We start from the raw sequence: 19,270 nt of genomic DNA on the forward strand, positions 1-19,270 counted from the left end.
CACGATTTCATGAAGGGCAGTTTCAGTTGACCTGCCCTTAATGTATGCATGCTGAGCTTTGGAAAGTTTGGAATTTCCCAGAAAATGCCTCATATGTAGGTCTAAAAGTCTTTCCAGTACCTTTAGCGGTAAGATGTAAGACTTATTGGTCAGAAGTCTTCTGCTTTTTCGTGATTTCTTCTTCCCGGTTTGGGAATGAAGACAACATTGGCTCTTTTCCAGCTTTTCGGAATGTGTGTCAAGCTGATAATGGCTTTGTAGACCCTTTCCAGCCAGGATAACATAGGCTCCTGTAATTTCTGGAGCATTATCGGAACCAAGGTTGTTGCGAATATTCGCATTCGCATTCGCAACCGCGGAGCTTCCGCATTAATTTTAACATTCGCATTCGCTTTCGCATTCGCATTCGCAATAATCAATGTGGATCTTTTACGAATGCGAATATTTTGCAAATGGACCGATAAAACAAAAAAAATAGATATTGTAGCCAATATTTTTGCCTGTGGTCGTAGGAGTATTTGTGTAACCAAACTGGTCAAATGTCATATTTATCAACTTTGATAAAAATGTCATTAAAATATTCTTTCTTAAGCTATATAACCGAGCTATCAGTGGGAGCCATAAAAGTTCCCACTTCTACTTGGCCTTTGATGTACGTCAAAGAGAACAAATTACTTTAATAATAATTTTTCAGTGCTTTCCATACCTGCTTTGGCTTATTTCTTTATTATGATTTTTTTTGGACCAATCTTAAAAAAAAAAACTACTAGACACAAATGAAGAAAGTGTGCACTGTAATTCTTAACAAAATTTTCGTGATTTGCTTTGGATCTTATAGGCGGCATACACGGTGCGTCTGACTCGTGAGTCGATTTGGATGTGTTTGTAAAAATAAATATGTGTTAGTTACACCAACATCCCAGCAAAAAATTTTCATTTTTTGAAAAGGACTTAATTTTGTATCAATGGAGTATCGCAATACGAGTCGCCTCAAGACAATTATCGCTTATCCATTGCATTACTGTAATGCAATGGCAAGAAATTTTACATTTATTCGATTACCTCCAATGGCATGCACATGTTAACATAATGCATTATGTAAACGAAAAGGTAAGCGGTTACTCTCAAAAAGTGGTCCCCAAATCGATTTTACATTTGTTCGATTACCTCCAATGACACGCAAACGAAAAGTTAAGCAGTTACTCTCAAAAAGTGGTTCCCAAATCGAGGTAACCGCTTATCTTTTAGTTTACAGAATGCATTATTTTAACATGTGCAGGTCATTGGAGGTAATCAAATAAATGTAAAATTTCTTGCCATTGCATCACAGTAATGCAATGGATAAGCGATAATTGTCTTGAGGCGACTTGTATTGCGATACTCCATTGATACAAAAATAAGTACTTCCCAAAAAAGTTAAAAGTTTTTGCTGGGATGACTCCCGGGGCATGACTCTGAATGATTCAACTGTGTGTAGTCGAAGGCGAAGCAACACGTACACAAATGACTCGCGAGTCGACGTACCGCGTATTCCACCACATATATTCGTTTAAATAATTTCAAGTGGGGCTCTTTGGGGAATTTATTTTTAGCAAACATTTTAAAAACAGTAGGTTTGTTTACTTGTTGGATAATATTTTTTTCATAAGGATATACATTGGATCCTTGGCTAAACACTTCTGTGGTAAAACTGTCCCTTCTTTGCTATTTATAGTCAATGAGTAAGTTCCTTCAATAGGGATTTCTAGTAGAAATGATCAACGTCGGGCTATAAAGAGAATCGATGCTCAAATAATTAAAAAGCAGGGACATAAAAGTTATAAGTTTTATAGCAAAAATGTTGCTCCATAACAGTTATTAGATGAGAAATATTTTTTATTTCGTCGATAAGAGTTATAATCCAACGTTTCTTTTTTACGTTGCCTGACAACTGTTATGCAGGAAAAATATTTTTTCCGATGCCGATAAGAGTTATTTCGCAACGTTTATTTTTTACGGTGCTGGATAAGGTTATTTTACAACGTTTATTTTTTACTTTGTCTGATAAACGCTGTCAGATTCGGATATGGAGAATAAGATAAAGACGATGAAATAAAAGTGAGAGAGTGAAATAACTATTATCATATAACGTAAAAATATTCGTCGGGCAATAGCTATTTTCAAGCAACGTAAAAAATAAACGTTGGGCAATAACCGTAATCGAGCTACGTAAAGAAAAACTTTGGGAAATAACTCTTATCAGCAACGGAAAACATATTTATCATCTATTAACTGTTATGAAATAACGTTTTCGTTAAATTTCAGAATTCAGGCAACGTTTTCCATTTCTAAATTCGAAATAACAGTTATTTTTGGTATCTGTTAAAAAGCTACAGGTCTGACTTTTAATTAGATAAGAATTACATAACTATCTGTTATTCAAATGCTTATAAAAAACGGGGTGATTGAAAACAACAATATATGCTGATCCGATTCGGCTGGCAGTCACGACTTTGAAAACAAAATATTGTTCAAAAATAATAATCTATTTTCCATATCCACCTATTTAGCTCGCTATAAGCACAAATTTTGCAAAGCAGTCGCAGAAGAAAGTATAAAAAATGAATTACAAAAACTAAAATCGAAAAGTGCAGATAAAGTTACAGGTTCTCCAAATTCTGAAACAACATGACATATGTATCTGGTTTGGCTTGTAAGCGCTGTTTAAACAACGATATCGATTTAAATGGGGAGAATTTATTTATAGCGAACTTAATTTTTTCCTTGTCTACGATTGAGTCGAGTAATAGACGGAGAGCTCATGACCAAAAACTCATCATACTTCAGATCGATTGTTTTTTTTGTGAGCTTAGCTTGTTAATATATAAATCGAGATCCGGAGGACTGGCTGCTGAACAGCGGTCTTTATTATGCATTTTTAGCGATTAAAGATGTTTATGAAAACCGATTACTCAACATACTTCAGATGACTTGAAATTTAGATAGAATTTTATTTACAGTGTAAAAAAATGAACTCAAGGTTGCCTGCCAATTCTGATGGCCTTAAACTACTGCCAGCCCATGATGAAATTGCATTGTTGCACCTATAAGTCAACATACTTCAGATGTCTTGAAATTTTGATAGAATTTTATTTACAGTGCATATAAAATTAATTCAAGGTTGCCTGTCGATTCTAATGGTCTTAAAGTACTGCCAGCCCATGACGAAAGTGCATTGTCAACATTATTCAGATGACTTGAAATTGAGATAGAATTTTATTTACAGTGCATATAAAATGAATTCAATGTTTCCTGCCAATTCTGAGCGTCTTAAAGTACAAACACCCCATGTTGAAAGTGCATTGTTGCAAGCATAACTAAGCATACAACAGATGTGCTGTCCTTTTCACAGCACATTAGTAATAACATGAATAGATGATATATCTACAGCCAGTCCATTCTGATGGTCACATCTTATGAAAAATGTCACAAAAGTCATTTTTAGGAGTGCGGGCGCGTGGGGGAAAACGTATTTCGTTCATATGCTGTCTTAACATAGTGTTGCTGAAATGAAAAGAATAAAATGAGGCTTATGCATATGAAGACTGCAGCTACAGGGGTTTTCCTTGATTAAAAATTTAAATATGTTATTACACTTGATCGCCCCTAGGTTGGAAGCTTATTTCGAGAGGATTTTAAGCTCATAAAAACTTTCGTCCTTGGAGAGTCCCAAAAACGATTTTCTTCGTAACTGTTGTATTTATTACTAAATTCCAATGTGTGATACATGATGAAAATCTAATTTCGATTACTGTGTATCTTTTTCAGATCCTCTTACCCTAGATTGCCTCATTAGCCTACCAAGTTGAAATAAATCAATTTGTACCCAATTAAATAAAATTGTATTCTTTATTAAATTAAACATTTTAGTTAGCGATTCATTTTTTGATAGGAAGCGTAAAAATAAATTAATAATTAGGAAGTATTACAGTGACTTGAAATATCGCTTTAAACCGGAGAAGTGTTGATGTTGATAGATAACTCATACGCCATGGCAAGCGAGTAATATAGGCTGGTAGGCAAGTAATCAAGGAGACTTGGGACTAGTGTGTAGTTTTATTCTATTTAAGTACACCATTAGCACACTCGATTTTTAAAAATCAACGGAAAAAGACATGTACTTGATTATTGGGCTGTTAGCCTGTTTGCTTAAATTACTCGCTTGCCATGGTGTTATATTCTAAATGAAACCGCTTGCGAATATCCAACACTTCCCGGCACTTTTGTAAAGTATTTACAATAAAAGAAACCACCTGATTGTCTCTTCCTTTATCATTACAAAAACACATTCTATTGAAGATTCCATTTTTATAAATTAGCGAGAAAATCTGTAAAAAAGTTTAAAATTCTTACAGATAGGGCCTGATTAATCATGACTTATGTGACCATCTATCGCATTTACTGGCAATTGTCTGTCTCGAAAGTCGGTCTAGCTCACACTCAAGGGAATGACATTTTGTACATTTTTGATATGATGTGACCGTCAGAATGGGCTGGCTGTAGACATTTCATCTGCTGCGATAAGGACAGCCTATCTGAAGTATGATGACTTATAGTTGCCACAATGCACTTTCAACATGGGCTGGCAATTAAGACCATCAGAATGGGCTGGCAACCTTCAATTCATTTTCCATACACTGTAGATACAATTCTATAAAAATTTCAAGTCATCTGAAGTATGTTGACCTATGGTTGCAACAATGCACTTTCAACATGGGTTGGCAGTACTTTAAGACCATCAGAAGGTGCTGGGTGTAGACATTTCATCTATTTATAATATTAATAATGTCCTGTTATAAGGACAGCCCATCTGAAGTATGTTCAGTTATTGTTGCAACAATGCACTTACAACATAGGCTGGAAGTATTTTAAGACTATCAGAATTGGCAAGCAACCTTGAGTTCATTTTCGATATACTGTCAATAAAATTCCATCTAAATTTCAAGTCATCTGAATTATGTTGAGTAATCGGCTTTTATTGACATCTTTAATTGTTAAAAATGCATAATCAAGACCGCTGTTCAGCAGCCAGCCCTCGGGATCTCGATTTATATATTAACAAGCTAAGCTCACAAAAAATTTCAATCGATTTGAAGTATGATGGGTTTTTTGGTCATGAGCTCTTGATCTATAACTCTGCTGAGAGTTGCGGACGATTTATATGAGGCCATGTGTTTGGCCTTTGATCGCAGCCAGGAAAGTGTGTATTTATGAGGGTATCTAGTGATTCCTCCGCTGTCCTTTTGCATGCACGGTCCTCTCCCTTTATAAGGTTGGAGTTGGTGTGTTCCTTGGATAAAACTTTACTTAGTCTGGCGGAATCCCAACAGTTCTTTGTGGATGTGCAGTAGGACTTCCAAGAGTCCGCCTTAATTAATCTTTGTATGGCTGCCACAGTTTTGTTCTGTAGCACTCGTTTAAGATTTTTCTGAGATTTGACCTGTGCTGGAGGGGATTTTTTCTTAAGAACGCTTACTGGTGTGGGTTTTTTAAAAGCTATGGCTAGGGTTTTTTTCATCTTATCTACTGTGTTGTCTAGTTCTACAGCAGTGTAATGTCCTTTTATTTACTACTGTCTAGGTTACCTGACCCAACGCCGCGGATGGATTTGTCATCTCCAAAACAATCTCTGCAGCCTGGCTGGTGCCAGGCCCCATCATAACACCCGTAGTCACAGGCCGGCGTGAAGTATCCCCCACATCCAGCCCGGAAGAGCTCCTTTTGGAACGAAGCGGCGCATATGGCGCTCGCGCCTGGGCAGTATTTCCCCGATTTGGGGAAGACGAAGTTTTTAATAATTTTGTTGTTGTTTTTGTTTTTGTTGGGTTTTTGTATAGGTTGTGATGCATCTCGTTCGTACGACCACCTGCTCGACGAGGCGAGCGCAGTGATCTGCGAAGTATGTGGGGAAATCATACGGTACACCGCGACAGCGCCCCTTGCCGCAGTAAGGCCACCGTTACTCCCTGAGGCGGCCCGGTGTCAGGAAGGCGCCGTTAAAATACAGCCGGTCTGTTAAGCCCCCTGGCTGCAAACCATCCAATGGGCACGGTGTCGCGTAACACCCTGGATTAGGGGGAGGAGTTGGGTTGTTGGGATAGGTAAATAAGGAGGGATAAGGGCAGGAGTAATCGTCGGTGCTGTAATCTCCACATAGGAGACTGTGATAGCTCGTGTCTTACACAGGTTCCCATGCGGAGCCTCCCTCTTAGTTCGTGCTGAAACGGAAAGCCACTAAGGGGCCCCATGTCACCACTTAAGCCACATCCCCACGCCAAGGACACCAACATTGATGAGGACGCACTGTGCTAAGTTGGCCTTGTAAATTATCGTTGCTTCTTTCCCACTTTTTTCATTTGTTAAGCCAATACAGTCAAGCGCAAGCTATTCCGCTGCAACTCACACTTGATCATGTGGTTGTTGGTTTTGTTGGTTTTTGCTAATAATTCTATTTTTAGAATGTTTAACTTTTAAGTGTGCTCGTCCTTAAGTTATCTGTTTTGTAATTTTATGGCCTTATAATGATTATATTCAAAAATTTTTATTGAGCTTGGGGCCGTTTTTAATGAAAAACGTATTGTGGAAAAGCAACAATAATTTAAAAATATGGTAGAAGTGATAGCTATTTCGGAAATCACCACATTTCCTCATCAGACTTCTTTCAGTAGGATTCGAACCGACGATCCCACTGACCCAGCCAGTTACCTATGCACTGTGCTAAGTTCGCCTTGCAAATTATCGTTACTTTTTCCCACTTTTTCATTTGTTAAGCCAACACAATCAAGCGCAGCTATTCCGCTGCTATTCACACTTGATCACGTGGTTGTTGGTTTTTGTTAATAACACTGGTCTACAAGGGTTTTGCGAATAAGACGGGACCTGGTGTTTCCGAACGGATTTTTCGTGCTGAACACGAATCTGGGGTCCAAAACTTCCCATCACGTCACGTTTTCGAGAAAAAGGGGTTGAAACCCCTAAAAACAGCGTTTTTGGCCATTTTTGAAAAATTGTAGAGCTGAACCCTGACGTGCTACAAACTTTGTATATGTCAGAAATTAAAGGCTAAATCGTGCCCTTTCGAATGAGCCCTATGCCGAATTAATCGCATGCACCCTTAGATCAGGGGGTGTATTTGTGTCTAGGAGTCCAATTTTTATATCCACCATATTCGACCCGTCATCTTAAATTTTTAAAATCTAACTGCAGATTCGTAATCAGCGACTTTTAATATAGTTAAAACCTTGGCATTATTAATTTTCTATGATCGTTTAAGATTAAATTCTTTCTGTGATCAATTTTTCCTGCACCCCTAAACACAAATACACCCCCTGCTTTAAGGGTACACGCGATCAATTCGGCATAGGGCTCATTCGAAAGGGCACGGTTTAGCCTTTAATTTCTGATATATGCAAAATTTGTACCACGTCAGGGTTCAGCTCTATAATTTTTCGAAAATGGCCAAAAACGCTGTTTTTAGGGGTTTCAACCCCTTTTTTCTCGAAAACGTGACGTGATGGGACATTTTTGACCCCGGATTCGTGTTCAGCACGAAAAATCCGTTCAGAAACACCAGGTCCCGTCTTATTCGCAGAAAAAAAGTTGAAATTTGTAGACCAGTGTAATTCTATTTTTAAAATGTTTAACTTTTAGGTGTGCTCGTCCTTAAGTTGTTTGTTTTTGTTATTTTATGGCCTTATAACAAATATATTCAACAATTTTTATTGAGCTTGTGGCCATTTTTAATGAAAAACTTATTGTGGAAAAGCAACAATAATTTGAAAAAAATGGTAAAAGGGGATAGCTATTCGGAAATCACCACATTTCCTCATAAGACTTCTTTCAGTAGGATTCGAACCGACGATCCCACTGACTCAGCCAGTTGCCTGCGCACTGTGCTAAGTTCGCCTTGTAAATTATCGTTGCTTTTTCCCACTTTTTCATTTGTTAAGCCAACACAATCAAGCGCAGCTATTGCGCTGCTTTTCACACTTGATGATGTGGTTGTTGGTTTTTGTTAATAATTCTATTTTTATAATGTTTAACTTTTAGGTGTGCTCGTCCTTAAGTTAAATGTTTTTGTTATTTTATGGCCTTATAAAAAATATATACAAAAATTTAAATTGAGCTGGAGGCCCTTTTTAATGAAACACTTATTGTGGAAAAGCAACAATAATTTGAAAAAATTGTAGAAGTGATAGCTATTTCGGAAATCGCCACATTTCCTCATCAGACTCCTTTTAGTAGGATTCGAACCGACGATCCCACTGACTCAGCCAGTTGCCTACGCACTGCGCTAAGTTCGCCTTTTAAATTGTCGTTGCTTTTTTCTCAGTTTTTTTCAGGGACGTGAACCGGGTGAAAAATTTTGTCGGTTCGGTTCAGCGGTTCGAACCGTTTTTGCACTTTTGGATTGGTTCCTCAAAGCGGTTTTTTCGGTCTTTTAACCGGGGTTCCGGTTCGGTTCAACGGTTCGAAAAACAAACAACTAATAAAGTCTAAGTTCGGGCGGAGCCGAACATTAAATACCCAGCGCAAGTATTAAATATATGATTTTCACCTTTCCGAAAGCTACCGTAACATGGTAAGCCGGGGTGTATCAATTTGGAGTAACTTAGCGTCCTTAAATTTCGAAATATTGGAAGTTTCAAGCATTACTGAAATTTACCGTTATATGAAAAGCGGCCTCAATTTTAGTCTGATTAGCCATACCGAGTTTGGTACAAATTGGTCGAACGGTTACCGAGATACATATATGTGTTCACAAGTGGGCGGTGCCACGCCCATTTTCCAAAATGTTATAATAAACGTATTTCTTGGCAAAGAATTGTTGCAAGCATAAATTTTGAATAAATTAGCTTTAATATTTACTGATTTATTCAAGATTTCGTATTTCACCAAATTACCGTTATATGGGAGGTGGGCGTGGTTATTTTCCGATTTTACCCATTTCCAATACCATCCGTCCCACGCCCGAAAGTAGGGCACGTACAAAGTTTCGTTAAGATATCTCACTTTTTACTCGCGTTATCGTGTGCACAGACGGACCGGCGGACGGACAGACGGACGGACAGACACTCCCCGCTTAATCGATTTCTTCTGAATACATTTGTCTATAAATATCTCGATTCGTCTTACCTATTACAAACAACCGTTATGTGAACAAAGTTATAATACCCTTGTGCACAAGTACGCACGGGTATAAAAAATAACGCGCAAGTTTGAGTGTCAAGTGTCAAGTGCAACAACGCGCAAGGTTAAGGATCAAGTGTCTGTCAAATGAGATGGGTGGCTTTTACATTTGATATTGTCACATGGTAAACAAACATGGTAGGTATTTCCATGTTTAACAAAAAGAAAAAAAAGTGGGTACATTTTTCTATTAAAAATTGGTTGAAACGTACCTTCAAACCTTTATGGAAAGTGGTTCGGTTCTCGGTTCGGATCAAACATTTGTGGAAAATCTCGGTTCGGTTAATGGTTCAGTTAATTAATAGAAACAAGCGGGTTTCCGGTTCAAAACCGGTTCGGTTCAAAACCGGTTCACGTCCCTGGTTTTTTTCATTTGTTAAGCCAACACAATCAAGCGCAGCTATTCCGCTGTAATTCACACTTGATCGTGTGGTTGTTGGTTTTGTTGGTTTTTGTTAATTATTCTATTTTTAGAATGTTTAAATTTTAGGTATGCTCGTCCTTAAGTTATTTGTTTTTGTTATATTAAAAATAGAATTGTTAACAAAAACTAACAAAACCATCAACCACACGATCAAGTGTGTATTGCAGCGGAATAGCTGCGCTTGATTGTGTTGGTTTAAAACCTAAAAAAGGTGGGAAAAAAGCCACGATAATTTAAAAGGCGAGCTTAGCACAGTGCGTAGGCAATTGGCTGAGTCATTGGGATCGTCCGTTCGAATTCGACTGAAAGGAGTCTGATGAGGAAATGTGGTGATTTCCGAAATAGCTATCACTTCTACCCTTTTTTCAAAATATTGTTGTTTTCCACAATAAGTTTTTCATTAAAGACGGCCTCAAGCCCAATAAAAATTTTTGAATATAATTGTTATAAGGCCATAAAATAACAAAAACAAATAACTTAAGGACGACCACACCTAAAAGTTAAACATTCACAGAAAAAAAATTATTAACAAAAACCAACAACCACATGATCAAGTGTGTATTGCAGCGGAATAGCTGCGCTTGATTGTGTTGGCTTAACAAATGAAAAAAGTGGGGAAAAAGCAACGATAATTTAAAAGCGAACTTAGCACAGTGCGTAGGCAACTGGCTGAGTCAGTGGGATCGTCGGTTCGAATCCTACTGAAAGGAGTCTGATGAGGAAATGTGGTGATTTCTGAAATAGCTATCACTTCTACAATTTTTTCAAATTATTGTTGCTTTTCCACAATAAGTTTTTCATTAAAGACGGCCTCAAGCTCAATAAAATTTTTTGAATATAATTGTTATAAAAAACAAAAACAAATAACTTAAGGACGAGCACACCTAAAAGTAAAAAATTCTAAAAATAGAATTATTAACAAAGACCAACAACCACATGATCAAGTGTGTATTGCAGCGGAATAGCTGCGCTTGCTTGTGTTGGTTTAACAACTGAAAAAAAGTGGGAAAAAGGCAACGATAATTTAAAATGCGAACTTACGCAGTGCGTAGGCAACTGGTTGAGTCAGTGGGATCTTCGGTTCGAATCCTACTGAAAGAAGTCTGATGAGGAAATGTGGTGATTTCCGAAATAGCTATCACTTTTACAATTTTTTCAAATTATTGTTGCTTTTCCACAATAAGTCTTTCATTAAAAACGGCCTCAAGCTCAATAAAAATTGTTGAATACAAAATAATGATTATTTGAAGAATTTAAAAAATCAGGCTAAAGTATGTCTTATTAACTATTATAGGGGAAAAAATCAGCAAGATACATGCTATGAATCAGTGGATAATAAATAATTACAGGATGCATCAAAAAAAGGTAGTAACAATAACGCTTGTCAAAGTTGGAATTTTGCAAAATTGCTAAAATTATATTTCTTTATGGTGTGTGAAAAAATCTTGACAGGAAATAATGCATATACATATACATACGTACATATATGTAAGTGTTTAAGTAAGCGCCCTGCAAAAAATTGTGCGACTAATCTCTAAAGCGAGTATTCCGAGATTACTCTCAATCGGGTACAATTGGGCATTAATTAGTGCCAACTAGTCTCATACGGGTACTATTGGAGGTCAATTAGTCTCGACTCATCCCTTATGGGTATAATTGGAGATCAATTAGTCCCCAACTCATCTCTAACGGGTACTATTAACGATTTAATGATAAGTACGCACTTAGTCAATGAAATTTCATGTGCGACGTTGGCACAGAGAGAGTATTCGCCTAACAAAACTGAGCACCTCGGTTCGAATCTCAGCTGATGCAAATTTTTATTTTTATTTTTTAAAAGTGACTACTCGCTTTTCATACCCGTTCGGGTATAAAAGTGAACAATTAGTCTCTTCATAGGATGCATTTTCTCGTTTCAGTTCGGGAACTTTGTGTACTTGTTTTTTAATAGATTTTGATTGATTGATGTACTTTTTGAAAAAGTTTTTTAAAATAATATATCTTAGTAGTGCTTAAAATATATTGGTGACTTAGTGCATTTTTGAGCGTGCAATCACTCAAAAAAAAGAGCAACATTTAAAAAAGGTGTTTTTTAATAACTTTTACACGGTTAACAATATAAACCCCCACCTCCGAATTGTTAATACAGATATAAAAATGCGCCGATTGGTACCACTCCTGACAGTTTTGGACGTTTTTTTTGCAAGTTGTACCTTCAACTAGAGAATTACCCAGTTTATTTATGCACATATGCATATTAGCTGTGCACTTGGTAAACATTACACAAAAAATTATCAAAGGTGCAATAACGCCATAAGGCTTTATGTCTCTTTCACAGTGAGAAATAAGATCATACGCAAATATATGGCTTTATTTCTCCATGTAAACTGATATAAAGCCATATGCCGTTATTTCCTATGGCTCTATTGTACGGCATCGCCCTAGGTTTGTGGTCCTCATCTAATATCTACAAGAATTATTCAAGTACTGGTTAGTGTTATTAATAGCTGAAACACAATCCCGGCGAACGGCGAACTCACCACAGCGATATTCGCACTGCCAAAAGTAGAACACCAGCAAGCATATGAAATTGAACACAGTTAAAGCGAAATGCGAAGTTCACTCGGCGTAATTTCGTGGCGATAGATTTATTTCTATCGCCCCGCTGGGTGATGGCTGCAGAGAGTGGCAAAGGTGGCGTTTGTTTATCTACTCTCAAAGTTTTAGAAGAAAAGAAAATACATATAATGCGATAATTTTTTTTTTTGGTGAAAAATACAGTTATCGATTCGTTAAATATGGCTTAATGTAAAATTACTTATAAAAATTTCTTATTTTTTATAGTTATATTTGCTATAATTTCCTCATTTCAGTATTTCGTTCGCTGTTTTCTCTGTTGTTCTAATTGAATTAAAGTAGGCGAAATAGAAGGGCCAACGGTTAACAACGGCATCGCCAAACTCGGCGAACTTCACCGTTCGCCGGTATTGTGTTTCAAGCATTACGCCCTTATATTTGTTTTTTGCTGTCAATGTAGCTTTACTTTTTGTGTTTTTTGAAGCTAATATGGAGACATGATGGACGACTTGTAGTTCCAAACGCATATGCAAATGACAAATACAAAGTCAGTGGATCCGGCAGTCTTATTGTAAAAAATGTTTCGATCACAGATGAAGGTCGTTATGAATGTGCAGTGAAAAATAAATACGGACGTGTAACTGCTTCAGGGCTAGTGAAGATCAAGTAAGTTCCCCAATTACACCACCAATTTTTTGTCTATAAACTTATAGCCCTACCAATGCTCTATGGACAAGAAATCAATTAATGTGGATGCAAATGAATGACTTAGCCGACAATTTATTACACATTCTCAGCGGTTTTGGGGTTGCTGACAACGAATCTGATGTCAGTTTTCGAAATTCAAAAAAGGGTCATAAAAATTTTCAAAGTTAAGAATGTTAATTAATTAATGTTAACTCGTTAATTAAAATAAATGCCAGAAATATAGAAGCTTGAATTTTAACATTTGACTTTAATTAAATTCACTTTCAGCGACCCCAATAACCTCCGAGGTATACGATTTCAGCAAATTCATTAAGATTTTACAAATATGTCCGCCATAATTACGGTGACCATATTAACCAATGTAAAATAAAGGAATTTTTTTTTCATAATTATTTGGGAACACGTACATACAACTTGTATGATAAAAGTACCTTACCCATATCGTAATTTAAATCAAATATTTACCAGTTAATTAACCGATTTCGAAAAATGAAGCCAAATCCTGAAGAACCTCGCCATCCTTTGCTGCCAAAATGCATTTACCGAAGTCAGCACACAGTGGTTCAAAATTGGAATTCAATGTTCATAATTCACCGCAATCTTCATTTTTCAACCAACTTTTACTAAAAATCAAAAAAAAAAATTTATTTTTGTGAGCCTTTTTTTATAACATTTCAAACATTTTTTTGTAATTTTTCCGGTTTGGGGAACCATACAATTGTTTTTAACTAGTGTTTGTTATGTAACATTTATTAACTGGATACAATATAATCAAATAAAAATTCACAAATCAGGCTCAACTGGTCTCTTGCAAATATTATAAGCTTTAATAAGAAAAGATTATCAAATTAAATGAAAAAAATGAAGGCTTTATTAGGGGGTTTATTGTTCTCTTTCAGTGGAACTGGAAACTCAGCGTGCAACACAATGCTAAGCACAACTTTCCCTGTGCTTTATAGATTGTGCAAAGATTACCTATTTAATAAAAACCCTTAAGAGGGATGCGAAACAAACTGGCGAAGGTTCATTATATTTTATAAGGAACATTTTTATTTTTCATATTCTGTGTTTAAAATTTACCTCTGAAAAATGCAGAGCTGATTTAAAGGACAGTTTAAGAAATAAAGGACAAGAGGCGTCCTTTATTTTGAAAAAAATTATAAGGGACAGGGGGTTCAAATAAAGGACTGTCCTTTAAAATAAAGGACGGAAGGTCATCGTAGCCATAATGGAACCGTAATTTTGAATTTTTGATAACTAACTTCATTTTCTTTGTCACCGACCCTAAAAACCCCTCAGTTAGAATTATAACTTTAAAATGTATGTATGTTTGCAATTATGGTATTCAACATATACTTCTCGGTACTAATTTTTACGTTAATACTATGATGTTACCTTTACCAGAGTCATTTCATTTTGATATGTAGGTTGTACTGGCTCCGCCATAATGGATTGTATGGAATGGAATGTATTACAAGATTTTATTTAAATTGCTCATTGGAAATTTCCAATCGATTTTAAACTACCTTTTCGACAAGCTAGAGACTTGAAATTTTCAGCGTTGTTCCGATCACGACGACAATACAATTTAAAATATAAGTGGTAAATATAAATGATGGTCCAGTAAAATTTATGGCTAACAGAGCGTAATTTTCCAAAGAACGCAAAACGATTTAAGTTCTTTATATCTGTCCGCATAGTAAGTATACTTTCAGGCACTAATATAATGGATTCTATTGTAACTTTTATGGTAAGTGATATATCGGAAATTACTTTCAACTGTGTTTCACATGGCCCAACTGTTAAAGATTCAAAAATTTATATGTAAAATATTCAATTTTACATGTTTTAGCCACCTCTGTTGAAAATTACATATGTATATGGTTAGTGAAAGACTGAAATACGATACAAGCCACCCTCTCTCCTCTCTCTGCATTAGCCGTTACATGCATCTTAACCTTTATGTCAACGGCAGAAATATTACATGTACGCCAACAGCATACATTTACATGGGAAACGGCATTGCGGTGTGAAGAAAATGTGGATATTTTACCCAATTTCTTTTAAGCTGGCTAAGTGTTTTTGTTAATCTGTGAACAAAATAATTATTTTAACCTGGCGTTTTTGTGGTGACTAGAAGTTCCTTGAGTGGTGTAGTTGGATATGACATACCCCATGCGTATTATTTTCACATACACACAATATTGCAGAAATAGAAATTTTTTCTGGTGATTTGTTATTGTTCAATTCATTTTTTTATAGATTTTAAAAAGAAAACATAAATTTTTTTGTAAACAATAAAATAGAAATAAATAGAAGACCTATAGAAATGAATACAGTAAAGCTCTTTGATACATAAAAGGTTTTTTATTAAAACAAAATAAAAAGTATATATATATATATTTTATTGTTGGTTTTCCACAACATTTTTCATTTCAAAAATGGCCTCAAGCTCAATAAAGATGTTGAATATAATTCTTAAAAGGCAAAAACAAATAACCTAAGGACGAGCACACTTTCAAGTTAAAATATTCTAAAAATCGAATTTTAACACATAAAAATTTCAATAAAATATTTGAATATATACGTATGTATATACATATTAGACTGTGTCAAGTAAAACGAATGCTTAGGTTCTTTCGGTCTCATATCAAAATTTCGTTATCAACTACAAAAATAATGTCCGCAAACTTTCAGCCCTCTATCTTCATTTTTAAGGTAGCGCGCGCAAAATTGAGAATTTTCAATAAAAAAGTTTTGTCCCGCAACTTGATTTTTATAAACAATTAAATGTAACAAATAAAAGAAAAACCTTAATGCAGTTTTGTAGGGAATTAAATTCTCTGCAAAGCTAGTTATACATGAAATTTAAAAAGCAAACTCCATGTTTTTTTACCTTCCTTTTATTAGCTCGGGATGTAACTATGTTATATTGATGCGCCTAAAAGATGCAGCGATTTCTATTCTCAAGTTATATACCTGATGACAGTACGAACGGCAATTATAATATCCTCCCACAAAAGCAGATATATTGCACAAATCTATTGTTTTGCATAGGCTCGAAAAAGTCCAAAATTGCGTTTTTCAGCACTTTTAACCCTAAGGTCCTCGAAAACTAGAGCCAATTTAATATATTTAAAAAATTCTATAAGAATCGGCTACAATATTTTACGCAACAGAATTTTGTTGGGCAGTGTTATTAGTTATAGGTTATTTTTATTCAAGTGTAAAAACTTGATTAAAAATTTTAAAGCTTTTTTTCTCACGTGTTCAATTTTTTTGAGTTTTCCATTTTTCCGTCAGTTGACAGATATTCAAAATAATTTAAGTTTTTTAAACCATGAGCCAATTTTTGCTAACTGAATAAATAATTCGCTTTCTTTTCCAGGAACAGTGTGAACGCAGCTCCAGGTGATCATTACGTTAGAATAGCATTTAGGGAAGCTGCGAATGAAATTGATTTGGCTATAAACAATACCATTGAGGCTCTTTTTATGAAACGAAATGTCACCTCAAATGGACAGTTTAATCACGGTGACCTTTTGCGTATATTCCGGTTTCCTAAAGGCGAAGCACGTCAACTTGCTCGAGCTGCTGAGATATATGAGCGAACTCTTGTAAATATAAGAAAGCACATCGAAAAAGGCGATAATCTTACCTTATCAAGTCAAAGGTATGAGTTTCGTGAACTTCTTTCTCGTGAACATTTGCATTTGGTAGCTGAACTTTCCGGCTGTGTAGAACATCGTGAAATGCCAAATTGTACAGATATGTGCTATCACTCAAAATATCGCAGCATCGATGGTACTTGTAACAATCTAAAAAACCCGTGGTGGGGTGCTTCACTGACAGCGTTTAGGCGTATTGTGCAGCCAATTTATGAAAATGGTTTTAGCACACCTATTGGCTGGACAAAAAACTTTTTGTACCGGGGATTTTTAAAGCCAAGTCCACGATTAATATCAACACATATTATTTCAACTAAACACATAACCCTGGACGAAGAAATAACTCACATGGTAATGCAATGGGGCCAATTTTTAGATCACGATTTGGATCATGCACTGCCGTCAGTTAGTTCGGAAAGTTGGGATGGTATAGATTGTAAAAAGACCTGTGAGTTTGCACCACCTTGCTTCCCAATCGAAGTGCCACCAGAAGATCCCCGCATAAGAAATCGTCGATGTATTGATGTTATTCGTTCTAGCTCTGTTTGTGGTTCCGGTATGACATCAATCTTTTTTAAAGATATTCAACATAGAGAGCAAATCAATCAATTAACTTCGTTCATTGATGCCTCCCAAGTTTATGGTTACAGTTATGAATTTTCCTTAGAACTTAGGAATTTTACAACAGACGACGGACTCTTAAGAACAGGAGTTAAGTTTCCTGGCCAAAGGGATATGTTGCCATTTGCTGCACCTCAAGATGGTATGGACTGTAGGCGAAATCTGGACGAAAACACTATGAATTGCTTTGTTGCAGGAGACATACGAGTTAACGAGCAAATTGGTTTATTAGCCATGCATACTATATGGATGCGTGAGCATAATCGTGTTGCTACAAAATTACGTGATATAAACCCTCACTGGGATGGTGACACTGTATACCAAGAAACACGAAAAATTATAGGAGCTCAAATGCAACATATAACTTTCAACCATTGGCTACCATTGATTATAGGGGAAAGTGGTATGCATATGTTGGGAAAATACCGAGGTTATGATCCTTATATAAACCCATCGATTGCTAATATATTTGCCACAGCTGCGTTACGATTTGGGCATACTATTATAAATCCAGTGCTTCACAGACTTAATTCTACTTTTAAACCAATACCACAAGGGCATTTATCCCTGCATAAAGCATTTTTTGCTCCATGGCGTATAGCATATGAAGGGGGAGTAGATCCCCTTTTGCGTGGTATGTTTTCGGTGCCAGCGAAGTTAAAGACCCCTGACCAAAATCTTAACGCTGAACTCACGGAAAAATTATTTCAAACAGCTCACGCGGTGGCTTTGGATCTTGCAGCTATTAATATTCAACGTGGCAGAGATCACGGACTACCAGGATACAATGTTTATCGGCGGATCTGTAATCTCACCATAGCGAAAACTTTTGAGGACTTGCAAGGAGATATAAGAAGCGCAGAAGTGCGTAAGAAGCTTCAAAATCTTTATGGGCATCCAGATAATATTGATGTATGGGTCGGAGGTATTCTAGAGGACCAAGTTGAGGGCGGCAAAGTAGGTCCATTGTTCCAGTGCCTTCTTGTAGAGCAATTTCGACGATTACGCGATGGGGATCGATTTTATTATGAAAACGATGGTGTATTTCTTTCAAAGCAGCTGAGTCAAATTAAGCACGCAAGTCTCGGTCGTATACTTTGCGATGATGGTGATAATATTAACGAAGTGTCGTCTAACGTATTCTTACTGCCCAAAAGGCAAGGTGGCTATAAAAAATGTGCTGACATTCCGGAAATTAACTTATATTTTTGGCAGGACTGTGGTTCATGTCAGTCTTTACCACCACTTTTGGAAACACAAGAATCAGAATTATATAGCAACCATTACCTTAAGAAGAGATCAATTCATATTTTAAGAAATATTTCTGAAAATTTACAGAACTCATGGCATTCTAACGAATCGCGGATAAGCACTTTAGAAGAGACCATCTATAGGCTTGACAACGAGCTTAATGAATATAAAAAAAGAGTTAAGAAGCTGGAAGATGAAATTTTGTAAATAGATTTTTTCTGCACTGTTAAATAATAAAAGCATATTTAAAAATAATTTAATTTTTATTTTTATGTAATAGTACTTTAGCAAAGAAACTATTTTTACTTTTGAATTCATTTATAATGAGATTATCTGATTAAAAATTATTATTGTGTAAATATACCCACATAACCACATAAGCCGATAACCAGGCAAGCGTGGTCAATATCAATGTTCTACTGCATGCGTTGGGCTCTCCTCGCAAATGAGATCATGAAATTGTTGAATATAATTGTTATACGGCCATAAATAACAAAAAATAACATAATTACCACTTATTAGTGCAAATCATTGTCTGCACATAACTGCTACATCGGCGTACGCAGGTACGGGATGGTAAGCTAAATTCCGCTACAGATGTCAAACTATCGACGATACTATCTATAGTATCGATAGTCTGGTCACATGAAATAACTATCGATAGTTTTAGTACTATCGCCACTATTTTGCATTGATAGCGTATTCTCTTTCCTAGCGCTTTTGACAATTGCACGTATTGGTTCAAAGAGAACAAAACTGGGCGGCATTATTTCCTGAACGAACGAATAAAGAT

General features: G+C 36.0%; 1 protein-coding gene across 1 annotated transcript in view; it reads left to right on the forward strand.

The window, feature by feature from the left end:
• The window catches only part of LOC118749783 (peroxidasin-like), a 95,228-nt gene extending 76,499 nt beyond the window's left edge, over positions 1 to 18,729 (forward strand). The window contains exons 6-7 of the mRNA XM_036484561.1: positions 12,714 to 12,895; positions 16,326 to 18,729. Coding sequence (XP_036340454.1) covers positions 12,714 to 12,895; positions 16,326 to 18,684 — 2,541 coding nt within the window. The 3' untranslated portion in view covers positions 18,685 to 18,729. The remainder of the gene's footprint in view (positions 1 to 12,713; positions 12,896 to 16,325) is intronic.
• Positions 18,730 to 19,270: the final 541 nt, after the last annotated feature.

The sequence above is a fragment of the Rhagoletis pomonella genome, unplaced genomic scaffold, assembly GCF_013731165.1.
Source record: "Rhagoletis pomonella isolate Grant_MI unplaced genomic scaffold, Rhpom_1.0 Rhpom_scaffold_00048, whole genome shotgun sequence".
In the NCBI taxonomy this organism is placed as follows: domain Eukaryota; kingdom Metazoa; phylum Arthropoda; class Insecta; order Diptera; family Tephritidae; genus Rhagoletis; species Rhagoletis pomonella.